General features: G+C 37.8%; 1 protein-coding gene across 1 annotated transcript; it reads right to left on the reverse strand.

The window, feature by feature from the left end:
• Positions 1 to 1,668: 1,668 nt before the first annotated feature.
• On the reverse strand, positions 1,669 to 15,839 carry ANGPTL5 (angiopoietin-like 5). The gene is made up of 8 exons (XM_010136054.1): positions 15,741 to 15,839; positions 13,851 to 13,998; positions 12,745 to 12,848; positions 12,084 to 12,177; positions 11,082 to 11,182; positions 4,313 to 4,433; positions 3,178 to 3,363; positions 1,669 to 1,988 (listed from the first exon to the last, which is right to left on the reverse strand). Exons 1-8 carry the CDS (start codon positions 15,837 to 15,839, stop codon positions 1,669 to 1,671), a joined length of 1,173 nt encoding a protein of 390 aa, XP_010134356.1.
• Between the last annotated feature and the right edge of the window lie 266 nt (positions 15,840 to 16,105).

Genomic DNA, 16,105 nt, shown 5'->3' on the forward strand with positions numbered 1-16,105 from the left:
CCTGGGGACTCCGTCTGACATAACAGCCCTAATACAGTGACAACATCCTTGAAACAAGCACGTACTGCTCTAATGCCTGTTAGTTGTAGTGCAGGAGCTGTTTCATTTTAGTATCTACCTTTACAGTTCTGCTGGGTCCATGTTGCCGTTAGAAGGATTTCATTCCTAATAAGCCTGCAGGGAGAAGGAGGGGTAAAGAGGGTATACGTACAATCTCTCCACCTCTGACTCCAAAGACTACAGGGTCTGACAACAAAATCCTCCCACACCTGGAGAATTCAGTCTCCCCCAAGAGCATGAGCTACCTCCTCGCTCAGAATCCCTTTACAGTGCCCGTCATATTTTTCCTCAAGCTACTTCCTACCATGCTTCTACCATAGGCCCCCACTGCAAGCATAGTCATCAGTTTTTCTCTAGCAGAGAGAAAATCTCTGTTTTTACCAACTTTTTATCCTCAGTTGTTAAGGTCTAGACAAGCGTAGAAGAAAAGACGAATTTTTTCTCTCCCTTAACCTTGTAATATACCTATCAAAAGCTTAATTTGCTCTGACAGTTACATATATCTGTAGAGAGAAGTTCTAAAACATGGTGGTTCTGAACTGATGGTGGTTTCTGCTCACTGTATTAATGCTTGGTCAAAGTTCGAGACAGCCAAGAGGAAACCCATAGAGGTGTAACTGATTTCATTTCACATTTCATTTCACATGTTACTGCAGAGCTGATCTATTCAAACTGAAGCAGAAATACCACTCCTACTTGCTACAGAATAGATGCCAGGTTCCAGAAACACTGATGTACTGACAATATTGACATTTTTATTGATATTATTCTATTTTTACTGACAAAAGTTGAAAGAATTCACAGGACAATGTAAAATCTACATATACAACTCAGATTGGTTTTGTTCACGATTGTTCACAAAGTGAATAACAATAAGAATGAAAAACTGAAGATCAGGCCCATAAATCCAAAAATTAAACCTCCAAAGGTTGTATGAAATGTTATACATTCTTTTTTTAAAAAAAGAAAATGTTCATTTGTGGTGAATTGTGAAATAGACAATGGTAGAGTAAAAACTCTGATTATGAAACACATTGTGAAAATTAAATACAACCAACTACATTTCTTGCATGTTGATATCTACCTTACTTGTATAAAGAGAGTGTACAGAACCTTACGTATGTGTTGCAATAAGTCAGTGTTACCTTGCCTGATAAGGAATATAGAAAGAAGAGCTGATTCTGGAAAATTAGCCTGAGGTAAAGAAAAGGTATTTTTCCAAAATATAATGATGGAAGTCGCAGGTACGTAGCTTTTTGAAAGAAAATTTGCTGAAATTTCTTAGCAATTCAGATATGCAGAGGGCATAGAAAAACCGCATTCAGAAGTCAGCATTATGCTGCTTTTTATACTTTTTAAAATAACAATAAAAGCTGACAAACTCTAAGCTTCATCCGTGTTCTGAAAACCCTGATGTTCTTAGGACCTTACCCAAGCGGGAACACTACAAATGCTGACCTTTCCTAATAAAAATGAGTAACTGTATTATGAAAATATCTAATGAAGTTCTAAGACTGAACTGTTCAAGTGAAAATGAAAAGTACTTATGATGCAGTGATACCTTGTCCCACATAATTGCAAGAAGGAATATATTTCTATTTCCGTAGGTTACTGGAAATACGGATTATAGGTTCTCCGGATTTTCATTGACACTGATTTAATTTTGACTGGTTTATTGTTCGTTGTCCATGTATCCCAATGAATCCCCGTTGCAAGAAATCTACCTGTGTAGCGATGAACACCATTGAGATTTGCAAGGCCACACTGGTTGAACCACCACCCAGTGTTATCACTGAAGTTACTGCAGCTCTTTACGGTCTGTTCTTTAATAGTGCACGTTGGTCTGCATCCATCATTATCGACATCAAATGTGCTGAAAGGCATCGAATTCTGGTTATCTGCTTTTCTGTATCCTCTAAATGCATCACCTAAGTACAACAGATAAAACAAAAGGATAAAAGGGTTATTTATGGAGAACTGTAACATTTCTTACTTGTTGCACACCTTGCAAACTTCTCCTCTGAATTTATTAGAAAAATAGATTTCTTCAAAAGCGGTTCAAGAGCACCAAATAATGAGCTGGCAATGTGTTAAAGACATGGGAAGAAAAAGTATAAAATACTGAAAAGTATGGAAGAAGTTGTAGTTTGATGAAACATGTTTATATTGTCGTTGCTTTTAGTGACATATGCCGGCTATGAGGGCAAAGGCTTCTGTCCTCAAAGACAGTGGAAGAAAAGATAAAGGAAAAGAAAACAGTTAACTTCAGATTTTGCAGTGATGTGCCCAAAGCCCCAGAGTGAGTCATGAGATAAAACAGAATTGTTAAACCAGTCAGTGATTACTTACTAAAGAAATAATGTTTCTTTCAAATACATTTAGAGAATAACTATTACGCCTGTAATAAGGAACATACTTGTCTATTAGTAAGCATGCAAAAAAAAGTAGAAAAAAGCAGTAAGATCTGGTGCAATACTTAAAACAAATCTTTGTGGATTTCGTGTAGCTATGAGATTAAGGGAGGTCTGGAGTTGTAAAATAATGTGTGTTTATGTATCAGCCAGTAACTGTTATACACTGCAGGCCTGATTTGTTCCAGTTGGTTTCTTTCTTTATCCTTTGTACACAAGTCTCTGGGCACTTCTGAACTAACCAAAGCAACAACATTGGGAGGACTTCCACTGACATCAACAAATGTGGGATGAGGTAATGGACATCTGAAGAATTGGACCATTAGATAGATATACACAAACACGCACAAAATCCCTTATGTATTTTATACATATTCTGTGGACTCGAATCCATTGAAGTTCCTTTATATTCTTTATCCATTTTCTTTATTGAAGAAATGTTTGTTCAATTATTCCATTAAAGATTTTGAAGCAATAGAATAAAATGATTTCTTACTGTGTAAAGATTGATGTGGGCATAACCAACCAGTACATCATTAACCACTTATTTGCAGAGGTGTGCACTGTTCACCAAATAGAGAAAACCAGGTTAGAAATAAACATTTTTAAAGTTATCTTAATTAAGTATCACTCTTTTGAATGTATTTTTTGCACATTAAGAATGAGAGCAGCTATTTTTGAGTTCTTTCAAGAAAGAGGTTCTTACCAGCGTTTCCTGAATAACGCCCCAAATGGATCTTAAAAGAACATGCTTCATCCTCTATCCAAAATCCATCGTATGATGCATGGGCATGCTTGTCGTTCTCTGATTCCAAATCCACATAAAGACTGAAACTAGTGGCTTTTTGATTTACTATGTGAAAAATCTTCCTCAATCCAAGCCAAAATTCCCCTAAAACCAAAATATAATACAGAGTCAATAAACTTCTAGAAATGGAAAGTGTAAAAGAAAAAAAATGGGTTCTTCTAGTTTTTCTACTTTCCTTCCTGAACCAAGTGTAATAAAAGTTGTATGAAAGGCTTGTATCCCTTTGAAAGACTAGTGAAGGTACAGGGGAATCTCCCCGCTTCACTGGGAAATCCATGGAAAGAATTCCCATGTGCGCATCACCTTTTTTCTCTGTGACATTTTTAGAAAATTATCCACATGATAAGTTTTAAGTGTTCATCTTCAATATACCTTAGATGACCACAAAACCAGGATGTGCTAAAGATCCACTTGATAACCAGAATTCAGTAGTGTGTTCCTAAGGGCAATATTCAGACATTATACATGAACTGTGCTTTTTTGGATAGTTGAAAAGTTGTGTGCTTCCACTGCAATCCCAAATAAACTCCTGAAAAAGCAACTAGCTTTAGACTTGATGAAAGGTGACAGTAAAAAAAAAAGTATCACAGTTGTGTTGGTATTAGCTACTGAAATATTTCCATTCTCTTCCTAACTTTGCATGCCCTATGGTTAAATATTACTGAATTTTCTCTGCTTTATGGAAATATTTCTCAAAGGTGATTATAACCAAATAAGGCTTTTTTTTAACTCTGAAAAGGTGGGAAATACAATTTATAATTATTTAAGGGAAAAAATATCACAAGATTGTAAGCATTCCTTGTGAGACTGAGGATAGGCAATGGCTAAAGACTCTAGTAGGGTGATAGTCATTATTGAGGTCACACAATAGATTTGATGAGAAAAACCTCTTAAGTATAAACAAGACTTTTAAGAAACAAGAACTTTACTCTCTATACTACTAAAAATCCCATACAATTTAGTGGACCGTAGCTCACATAAAGACAGCAGAAACATTGGGTACAAAGTGTTTTAGAGTATTTAAAACTAATACCAGAAAGGTCACCAAATCCATCCAGATATTCAGACCATGTTCTCTGAAACTGAATGATTCCATCGGTTCTCTTTTGAACCACAGTCCATCCACCTCCTTGAAAATCCATGTCACACAAAACCTAAAACAGACACAGATATCACTACGCATTCCTGAAGAAACTGTTAAGAAAACATTTTAATTGAATAAAGGTGGACTATTCAGTTTCAGTAAGCAACAGAGCTTCCAAGTATCTTATCAAAAAGCTCAAAGAAAATAAAAAATGAAGCTGCAGTATTTTCTGTATGTCCTTGTTGTACTGCTTGATTTGGATATTTCCTCAACCAGTAGAAACTGTTGTGTGCAAATGTCTGCTATAATAAATAATAAATTTGATAAATGTTACTGTGTATTAATAATAGCATGACGTGGAAATAACATGCAATATTATGTATTAATCATGCAAAATATCACAGATACAGGCTCTAACACTGAATGTACTTTTATTTCAGCAAAGCAGACAAAACTTCTTATGTGTTCTCCCTCACTATCATACCTTCTTCCCCAGAAATACTGTGTTTGTGATGCCCAGGAAATGTAGAGCCCTTAATAAAGGTGAGGAAATGGAAAAGGTGACAGCAGTAACTCAGTATATAATAATTTATGCTGGAGCAGCAAAAAGCTCTACATAAGAAGGGGCCCCAATCCAGGAAAGTCCCAATGTGAACATTTAAAAGCCTGCCACTGAGCAGTCCCACTGAACACATAAGATCAACACTCAGACTTACGAGTCCACTAAAATTTGTGCCCAACAGCATGTCCAATGGCAATGGTCCAGCTGCCCTCTGCTTTGCTATGGCATATCCCATTATGCAGCGCATTTTCTCCTCAGCCCATTTAACTTTAAACATGTAAATGAGTTCCTTAAGTTAGGAATTTTATTGCCCTTGTCTCCCCTGTAATCCCCCATATACAGAGGGGAGAAAACATGCATTCATAGCATGGCTCTGGGAAACCAAGATCTAAATCACTCTCTGCAGGTGTTAGTCAACTCCACTAGTTAGTTAGTCACCTCACTTCTGTAGAGGTGTCTACAGAAGGCACCTCTAGACCCTTGGCTGCTCTCCAGAGATTTCAGCTAAGTGCCTAATGTTAAGTGGAATGTATCCAGGTCACTCTGGGTATTCTACAAGTATGACCCCAGTGCCAGAGTTTAACCAGTTCTAACAGGGATTAAAAAGTCTGGGCATCCCAGTTTAGAAAGGTGCATATTGCACATTAGACACTGCACCACTTCAGTTGTTCAAAGTAGTTCTAGGGGGTAATATGCTTAATCAGCTTTTAAAAACGGAGGCTCATTTTTAAGTGTCTCCCAATGTGACTAATATCAGGAGCATTAACCTGGAAAATGCCTATAGCTATGGAGCCATTAAGCTACTTGTGATAGCAAAAGTAAGTTCAGAATATAGTGCCGGCTGTCATTAAATCACAACAGGAAGCAAACTCACAAGTGATGGAGTAAAGTACAGGGGTTTTGTTCATGTTACAGGGAATGTACACAATGAAACACATTTCAGAAAAGAGAGATTTGCAAACTTAGCCAGCTGCTAAAAGTAGAGTCTACATGAAGTCAGTTTAACCATAAAAATAATTGTGGCAGTCTGAGATTTTTATGTTGCCCCCCCATTACCTGTACCAGCCAGATATTTTTCATTAAACCAAAGAGTTGTTCCTTGGCCAGAACACATCAACATCATATTCAAAACCTCTGTGACTTAACAACATCTTCTCTATGAACAACAAGAAAGCAAGAGGACAGAGCTGCAACGTGATCTAATACAACCTGGGGATGCTTGGAGCTTCAAGTAAGTCAATGCCATTGGATGCTTTGAGCAATCCTTGCATCCCAAATGCTGAGTGAATCATAGTAGGGGCCATGTGCATGAAAGAAATAGTATGGACTTTATTCCCTGGAGTACCACATGCTTATTTCAGTACCCAGGAAGGTGGAACTGGAATAAAAAGAAATACAGAAAGTTCCAAAATGAATATTTAGATGCAAATACCTAGAAGTCATTAAAAATAATCCCATTGCCTCATCCACTGTCTTGAGAAGATGATTGCGTGCTTGGCTGCTCCTCTCGCTATGAGTCAGAAATACAAAGAGGAACCCGCTTGGTCACAACATCAATCTTCAGTCCACTATAAATCAGTGGGAGTGTTGATAATTCTCAGAAGGACCAGATTTCATTCCACATGAAAGGTCATCAGCCAATTAGACATGGCACCAAAACGTACAACAGCTGAGTAAAAATATGAGATAGATACCAAAAACCAGTCATCGCTGTGCAGTTTCTTAATCCCTTATATGCTGGAAACGATGCAATTTTCTTTCTTAAAGCTTTGTAACAGTAAATCCACTGTACAGCTTGTTTTATGTCTCATATTGTGCAAGGTATGAGGGGCATGACTGTGCCAGGTACAATTTAAATTAAATGAGCAGGAGGAGGCTTCTACTGAATATTTCTTCCCTTTCCATCTTTAGTGTGTGTAAGAGGCATATTCCACACAACGCGTTAGTTTCTCTTACCCACCTTAGAAATATAACTGATCTAAACCTACTCATTGAAAAATGTATCAGAAAGTGATCGTGATTCAATTTTCCAGAAGTGAAATTGGTTTTAATTGCTTCATGTTTGAATGCTCAGACAAAAGCCCATTTGGGACTGATTTTCTGAGATTATGAGAACCTGCCACTATCACCGAAACTGGAATTCAGGTTTCAGTTAGCCCAAACTAAGCATCACAATCTATACTCACTTTTGAAAACGTGAGGTTTCAAACATGAAAACATGAGAACAGGATCAAGTTGTCTAAATAGTTTTCTTCATTTATCTGGTATATTTATGCTAATTATTCTAAAGACATTTTTGTTTAGTTTCAGATACATTTAAGGGGAAGCTTATTGCTTTAACTGTCTACATTTAAATATATCGTTTCATGCTGACTTTGTTTTCTGTTTTTTAGTTTCTTACTGTGGTTGTCTGCCTTTTTCTTACTTTGCTAGTCTGCAGAACCTCCAGAACTCTTGGCTATTGGCCTTTACAATTTCTTGTTTATGTTTTAATGTCTTTATATTTTTGTTCATCTATCATTTCCCTTGTATCCTTTTTATGCTTCAACACATGGAATAATTTGCATTAAACAGTTTTCCTTAAAATAACATTCTTTATGGAACACACATACTTTAGATATTTGTCTCTGAGAACTTTTTGGCACCATCTTTTCAGTTCTGTCTAACATCTACCAGATATGAGACACTCATTTCATGAGGGCAGACTTTTCTTCTCATTATTTACTGTTAGTTTGTGTTTTAATTAAATTATTCCACTTTTTCTTTTTCATTTCTTGTTCTCCTTAAGGAACCTTTCCACTCATATAACTGATTCTTAGATTCTATCAGTAACTTTAAATGTGGAAAAGTGTCAAAAATACTTTTGAAGTAAAAGCTTCTTTGTAATTTCAGATTTACCAAAAGCTTAAAGTGCTCTTAGAAATCACTTCAGTGAGTGGGAATTAGGCCTTCTCCCTCCAAAGAAAAGGAAAAGGGATCACTAGCCCAGTTAAAGTGCTTCTACAGCAATGCACACAGCATGGGCAGCAAGCAGGAGGAGCTGGAAGCCATTGTGCAAAAGGAAAACTATGATATAGTTGCCATCATGTAGACATGGTGGGATGATGGAGTGCTGCACTGGGTAGCTACAAGCTCTTTAGGAGGGATAGACCAGGCAGAGAGGAGGGGTTTGATTGTCTAGAGATCAACTATGGTGATGAAAGGATGGAGCAGATCATCCTGAGTGTCATCATGCAGTATGCACAGGACAGTCAGGTGATCAGGCCCTGTCAATATGGATTTATGAAAGGCAGGTCCTGTTTGTCCAACCTGATCTCCTTCTATGACAAGGTGACCCGTTTAGTGGATGAGGGAAGAGCTGTGGATGTTGTCTACCTGGACTTTAGCGAGGCTTTGACACCGTTTCTCATAGCATTCTTCTGCAGAAACTGGCTACCTATGGCCTGGATGGGTGTATGCTTCACTGGATAAAAACTGGTGGATGGCCGGGCCCAGAGAGTGGTGGTGAACGGAGTTAAATCCAGTTGGTGGCTGGTCACCAGTGGTGTTCCTCAGGGACCAGTATCAGGGCCTGTCCTCTTCAACACCTTTATCAATGATCTGGATGAGGGGATTGAGTGCACCCTCAGTACATTTGCAGATGACACTAAGTTGGGAGGTAGTGTTGATCTGCCTGAAAGTCAGGAGGCTCTACAGAGGGATCTGGACAGACTGGATCAATGGGCTAAGGCCAATGAAATTCAACAAGACCAAGTGCCAGGTCCTGCACTTGGGCCACAGCAACTCCCTGCAATGTTACAGGCTTGGGGAATAATGGCTGGAAACTGCCCAGCAGAAAAGGACCTGGGGGTGTTGGTTGACAGCCAGCTGAACGTGAGCCAGCACTGTGCCCAGGTGGGCAAGAAGGCCAATGGCATCCTGGCTTGTATCAGCACTAGTGTGGCCCGCAGGAGCCTGAGGCCAATTGTATGAAGTTCAATACGACTAAGTGCCAGGTCCTGCACTTGGATCACAGCAACCCGCTTGAGGAGGAGTGGCTGGAAAACTGCCCAGTGAAAAAGGACCTGGGAGTGCTGGTCGACAGGTGATTGAACATGAGCCAGCAGTGTGCCCAGGTGGCCAAGAAGGCCAACGGCATCCTGGCTTATATCAGAAATAGTGTGGCCAACGGAAGAAGGGAAGTGATTGTCCCTCTGTAATCAGCACTGGTGAGGCCATATCTTGAGTAATGTGTTCAGTTTTGGGCCCCTCACTTCTAGAAGGATGTTGAGGTGCTGGAGTGGGTTCAAAGACAGGCAATGAAGCTGGTGATGGGTTTAGAGAACTTATCTTATGAGGAGCAGCTGAAGGAACTTGGGTTGTTTAGTCTGGAGGAGACTCAGGGGAGACCTTATCGCTCTCTACAGCTACCTGAAAAGAGGTTGCAGTGAGGTGGGGGTTGGTCTCTTCTCCCATGTTACAGATGACAGGACAAGAGGAAATGGCCTTAGGTTGCATCAGGGGAAATTTAGGTTGGATATCAGGAAAAATTTCTTTACACAGAAGGTCATGAAGCATTGGAACAAGTTGCCCAGGGAGGTGGTGGAGTCCCCTTCCCTGGAGGTGTTTAAAAGCCGTGGGGGTGTGGTGCTGAGGGACATGGTTTAGGGACCCTAGCAGGGCAGGGTGAATGGTTGGACCTGATGATCTTAAAGGTCTCTTCCAACCAAATGATTCTGTAATTAGTCAGACCATCTCTCAGGAAAAGTATGGTTGAGGTTGAATGAGGTTGAATATTTCTTCAATGGAATCCCCCTCAATCCAGAAGAAATTCTGAAACAGATGCATTTTGTGCTTTGGTTCATCATGGGGTGAGTCAGATAGCACTTTCTTCATATGATAAATACGGTGGTTCTGCGAAGACTTCCACCTGTCTTTGCCTTTCTTTTACCTGGAAGGAACTTGCCAATAAGTTACCGATCTTTTCCCTGAGCTTGCTGCACTGCATAGAAGGAATGACAGATTTTCCTATCAGGGGTCTGTAGAACCAAGTTGGTTTTTGTTTTGTTTTGTTTTTTGAGATCCCAGCATACTTCAGAAGCCTTTTCATAACCAGTTTGACCTCGTCACATTTTGTAAGATTTCAACTGGCTAGAGATAAAGGGATCCATACTTCCTTTGTTGTATATAAAGACTATAAAATTACATACTAAATTTTGCTATTTATTAACTGGCTTAAACGCCACATTTTTTTCTCCAAAAAATAATGACCCCAGCATGTTCTGAAAACTAAAGGTTTGAAAATGCCATATCTGACTTTCCACTATGCATAAGGACTTCACTAAGTAGAACAGCCTGAATGGAAATAAACAGACATAATAAAGTATTCCTTGTGTTTGCATGGATTGGAATGGCCTGAGCAAATTAACTCAAAACACTCTCCTAGACAGTGCTATAGCTCCGAGCGATGACAGAAAGTGCAGGTGGTGATAGGCAGCATGACTGCTGCAGTTCATGCTGAGTTGCATCCTTTTTTTTTTTAAATATATAAAGAATGGCTTAAGAATATATATTCTGCAAACTAGATATGGAAAACAAAAGTTTACATGCCTCTCTTCCTCGAGACAGATATAACGATGCTCAGAAGAGAGCTAAGCACCTACTCCTCAAACTAATGTATATGTGCACCTCTACATTTTATGTTTAGATGCCTAGACAGTATCATGGTCCAAGCTATAGACATCAACAGAGGCACCTCTCAAGAGAAGGCAACGCTCTACAGTCATCCAGAAGAATAATACAAAAAAACAGAGATCCCATTCTAGGAGCAAAATGATCAGTCACTTGGCTCCTCAGTTTTCCATCTCTACGTCAGAAAAGAACAGCACTTCTCAATGTCCAAAACAGGTGCTGGAAAATACTTTGGGTTTTCCTCTTTGGTACATTTTTCCCTGTATATGAAAACCGGTGATGGGATCTTATGACAGAGATTAAATTTCTTCATAGAAAATGAGAAACTTGTCAAAATTATAGTATTCGTAGACTCTTGGCTTATTTAATACAACTCTTGTTCATCTGTTGAGAAATTGTCAAGGAAAACACTTTAAATCTCTTAAATATATTTTAAGTGCATATTCTCAAGCAAATTGTGACTATCTTGAGAGATAAATTCATTACCTCAAAAGGATAATTTGATCCTTCTGGATGGATAATGTACAGACCAGTTGGAGTTTTTGAAACTGAACCAATGGTATCTTTAATATCAGTACAATCCAACCCTAGAGAACAAAGTATTTGATGAAGTTCGTTAGTAAAAGATGTTAAAAAAAAATACAGCTTAAGCACAGAAATAGTATTTTTCTTGGTAATGTATGAATAAGTTCAAATAGCACTTTCTTTGAAAACGTTGAAATTATGTTTTGTCATGAATTTACCTTAAAAATGAAAATTCTCTGAAATTCATTAAGCTCAGAAAGAAGTATAAATTATATTGTATAGAGAAAAAGGTCTTTATAATCTTAATGGTCATGATACAGAAATTAAAGATAATGTATGTGGGTCATTTTACAGCTTTTACTTGGGTAACATTTGTACTGAGAAAAAGACCCTATATAGGAAAGGATGTCTTTTTCCTGCAGATATTTGTATTTATCCCTGTAAAAGCTTTTTACATCATAATGTATATGTAAAAATCCCCTTGTTTAGAAGTGTTAAACCAGGTCTGTGTTAAACATTCTGAAACAAGGAGTCTCTGCAGCCAGCAGGACTGCTCAGAGGTGATGTTTCCTTTAGTCGGGATGGTCCCTATGAAGAAGATTTACTGTCCAGTGCACAAGTGACTTCCATCCCTTTTGAAGAAGGATATTGCAATTGCAGAACAAGAGGAAGTGCCATTTAGTTTAACATTAGATCACTTACAAACTGATGGTCATATTTGGTATTTTGCTTAAAAATCAAGATACTAAACAGGATGCCCAGAATTATCAGTTGTAAGTGATTTAAAGCAGTCTTTATTATGACATTCTTAAATAGTTCACAAATTTTCCAGAGTTTATATGCTACTAACACCAAATAAATACTGCAAATGATATAATAGCTTACCTTTGCTTTAAATAGATCTTTGTCAAGATAGAAAGATAAAAAGGGAAGAGGTGGAGTCTAAATCCGAAGAATACTTACCATGAGATTGAACTGCTTTGTAAGGAAGTGGATCCAACTGCTTTCGCAAAACTTCCGCATTCAAAAGAAGAAGTCTGTTCATGAGTTCATTTACCTGCAAATTCAAATAAAAGATCTTCAATTAGGTGGCAATGAGGAATTTTACATTCTAAAGATGTTCTTTTTGACTCCTACTAAGTATAATCTGAAGATAATTTTTGTGACGTGTTAGTGATTTGTACTGTCATTAGGTGGAATGCTCTGATTTTCTACTTGTTCCATCCAAAATCATTTTTAGGCACAACTCAAAAAAAATCTTTCGGTTTGATGAAGACTTTTTATCTACTGAGTGATGTACAGTGTTTGCAAACTGCTATCAGCAGAGTTAATGATAGTATAATACTTCATCTGTACAAATATGACAGGACTGGTGATAGCAACCAGTGTGGAGGAATAGTCCTCCACTTACCCTGCTGCCATGTGTGCCACTAAGTTGTGGACCCGGTGGTGCTTATCACTGCTTGTAGAAATGGAACTCACACCCTCCCCAAGGTACAAGGAATGGTCATAGAGGCTCTAATTCTACCGGTTTAATGACAACATAAATGCTTAGTTTTCCTATTACACAATACCCATACTGATAAAGAATAAATAGAAATATGTATGATAAAGAAAAAAGTACCTGATTAGAAAGGTAATCCAACGAAGACTGTTGATCATCCATCATGTTTCTTAACAGTTTTTTTGTACTTCTTGCATATTCAACAAGAGAGTTCTGCAAATTTCCTGTAAAAGAAATACGGTCATGCACTTTGTTACCATAAATCTAGAAGTATTCGTGAGTGAATTATGACACGCTTATTTATGATATCTAAGTGAATATTGAAGGCGTTTAACCTTAGGGTACCTAAAATTGAAATCCAAGCAGTGCAGAGACCACAGATTAAAGCCAAAGATGCTAAAACCCTCACTCTCGCTGGTTGCAGTGAAGATATTTTAAGAAGTGATGGCTCTTCTTAAGATTTGAAGAATTTAATCTTATCCTGGGGCAACTTGGATGATCAGTTAATGAATATCACAGAAATACAAATGCAAATGATAAAAGACAGATATATAAGGTTTCCTGTCATCCTACATTTACTCTTTTACTCTGCTACTTCTGTTTTTCGCCCTGATGTTAAAAATAAAAAAAAAAAAAACCCACCTGTCAGGTAGTTAATAATACATGTTTAAAAATCCTACAGAAAGACAAGAATTTTGACAATTTTTTTCTGAGGCTGATTACATGATTTGCTGTGTAGTTTGCCAAGGCGGTGACTAGAGAACGTGCTGCGTAAGTATCTGTAAAAGGCGAGCTAAAGTATAGATGTCCTCCCACTTTAATTAACTAATGAACTAATTACCTAACTCCTACGTGACTCCCCCACACCTAACTACAATGTTTAAATGAGAGACAGACACCCTGCTCTTCCTCTGTCAGGGAGAGAGATACTGACACTCAGAGGGAAACACAGATCTAGGTGGGCTGAGCTGGATTTGCCTGTCTTCACCAGTGACTACAAAGAGAGACTGGCATGATCATACCGTACCTTTGTCACCAGCTGCACCCTAAAAACATGACACCCAAAATTTTCTGAGCAATGCTCAGCATGGACAGCAGGGTCAAAGGCTGTTACAGGTGCTCAAGAACAAAAAATAAATTAGCACAGCATAGCATAGCACAGCAGAGGGTCACACAGCATGGCATTGCAGAGCATGTCACCGAGAGTATTCTTTATGAATACATACTGCACATGTAATGTTTTTCCCCTCGTAAAATTTTAGCTTGAACATCACATGGTACAAGGCATTGTTCTTTTTGTTTTGAAATATCTGCAGATTTATTTTTCTCTTCTGCCTTGAGTGGTTCCTCCACAGCTCCAACATTCCTTGTGCCCTGTTGTACCAAACAATGGAGGGGGAAATAAATTGATCATAAAGCACACATAAAATAGCTCAGTCTGCCAAAATGAAGTAGATCACTCCTTGGGTCTTGCTTCAGAACCTGGGTTTGTTTAAAGCTTTATCAAGTCATACTTGACAGAGCTGAGACCAAGGCCTGTTAGGTGTCTTCTTCCTAACCATACCTCACCAGAGAAAGAGAGTGTCAGAGGAAACAAATAACCTCCTTAAATTTCAAACATATCACCAACATTTCTGGTACTATATTCTACCTGTGAGCGCTGTGGTGGACTGGAGGGAGGAACTTGCAAGTGTTGTATTTAAGAAGCTCACGTTAGGAATCACCACACCCAACAGACATCTCAAAAGCTAACACGGTTCTTTTCACCGGAAAGGAGCAGGGGTTTGGGTTTATCACATATTAGCTAAACATTTTCACTCCTGACAGTCCCTAAATTAATTAATTTCCGATCATGGAAATACTTGCACAATTTATTACTCTGTGCACACAAGCAGTCCCAAGCAGATTTGCAGACAAACTCAGCATTAAAAAAAACCACTTTAAATGCCCTTATAGAGGAAAGAATTAAGGGACAGTATTCACAGACACACGATTATCTGAACTAGTAACTATAAAAGCATTGGTAAAAGCAGTTACACCTATTAATGTTCTTTCAAAATAGTATTTTCATATTTAATATTTTTTCTTCCATGGTGCCATGTGACATAAAATAAGGGAATGCCTCTGACTCATCCCTTAAAGAAATGCTAAAAGTCATTCCTGACATATGTGTCATAGTTAAAAAATAAGAAACATATTTTCATTTGAGTCTTTGTCTGTTGATTCCGTAATCTCAGCAAACTGTTGTAGTATGTTTATATCCTGTATTTTCAATGTAAACAGGATCCTTAGCAATGTAAAGATTTTAATGAGGAAGAAAATTTATTTAGACTTGAATACATCTTCAACATAATTGTTCTTCTTCCCTGCTTCAGGTTTCTCTTTCTGGTATTGGCACTACACTGGCAAAGCACTGAACATTTTTTTTTCCTGAATTTTGCTTTTAAAAAGTGAAAGTAAATATTATATAAAACAGTTAACAAGGATATTTTACCAAAAAAAAAAAAGTTTCTGGATTATTAATGTAATTTCATTTTGTGTCTGGAGATAAATACTAGAGAACTAAAAGAATGTGATTCTTTGATTTTGAAATAAGCACAAAATAAAAGAAGAAAAATTCTATGGAGTTATACATAGATCACTTGAAACTTATAAACAGACCACTTGAAACGACGGTTTATTCCAGGGCTTTATCACAGCTACTCACCAGATGTTCAATTAAACACTGTCAAGCAAATATTTTTAATCAATATTTATTTTTAACAAAATCCAGCGTGAAACAGGCAATTAAATCTGACCTCAGCAGTTCAAGCAAAAACTGTGACTCTGCCAAAACCAATAGTTACTCTGCATTTACAGTCATGCAGATGAGATTAAAAATACGACCTAACAACTGAGCTGCAATGAAGGATATTAACACAAAAATGTTCTAATATACTGAATTCCTACAATTTCAATGTAGCTTCTTTTCTGTACCTGAAAACACCTGATTCGTCTGTATTTTTGTATCTGTCTTGAATAAAGCAATCTACATTTTAGGAACACGTGTCACTTTTCTGAGAAATCATTCCATTCCATTCATTATGTTATCTAAGCAAAGTAAGTGAAAATCTTACCTTCGATGAGCAAGGCTTGACATTACTTATGACAGTCTCTGCTAACCTGAACACAAAAAGGTGAAGACAAATCAGTGAAGTTACCCTAAAGCAGTCCATCTTTTACTTGAAGAAATGCAAACGCTTTGACGGGTTTCAAATTTCTGTGGAAAGGATTGTGCACTACGGAGTCCTGAGCTAACTATTTGGGAATGTCTACAGCACAAAGAGCAGCCAACACATCCCTCGTTAGTGCCTGCATTTCATAAACCACGTTTCAGTTGCACGGTAGATTTTATCTACTACTGCTTGTACCCTGACAGCTATTACTGCTTATTGCCTCTACATGACTCATCAAACACCTATTTTCATTGAGATAAAACTGT

The sequence above is a fragment of the Buceros rhinoceros genome, unplaced genomic scaffold, assembly GCF_000710305.1.
Source record: "Buceros rhinoceros silvestris isolate BGI_N320 unplaced genomic scaffold, ASM71030v1 scaffold24595, whole genome shotgun sequence".
Lineage (NCBI taxonomy): Eukaryota > Metazoa > Chordata > Aves > Bucerotiformes > Bucerotidae > Buceros > Buceros rhinoceros.

Bases quoted from the DNA above. Each gene is read 5' to 3' on its own strand.
- ANGPTL5 (XM_010136054.1), bottom strand. From the start codon at position 15,839: ATGGACTGCTTTAGGGTAACTTCACTGATTTGTCTTCACCTTTTTGTG. The intron at 12,178-12,744 runs GTACTTTTTTCT...TTGAATTTGCAG, and splicing joins TGGATTACCTTTCTAATCAG to GTAAATGAACTCATGAACAG. The intron at 3,364-4,312 runs GTATTAGTTTTA...TTTTGGTTTTAG, and splicing joins TGGATTTGGTGACCTTTCTG to GGGAATTTTGGCTTGGATTG.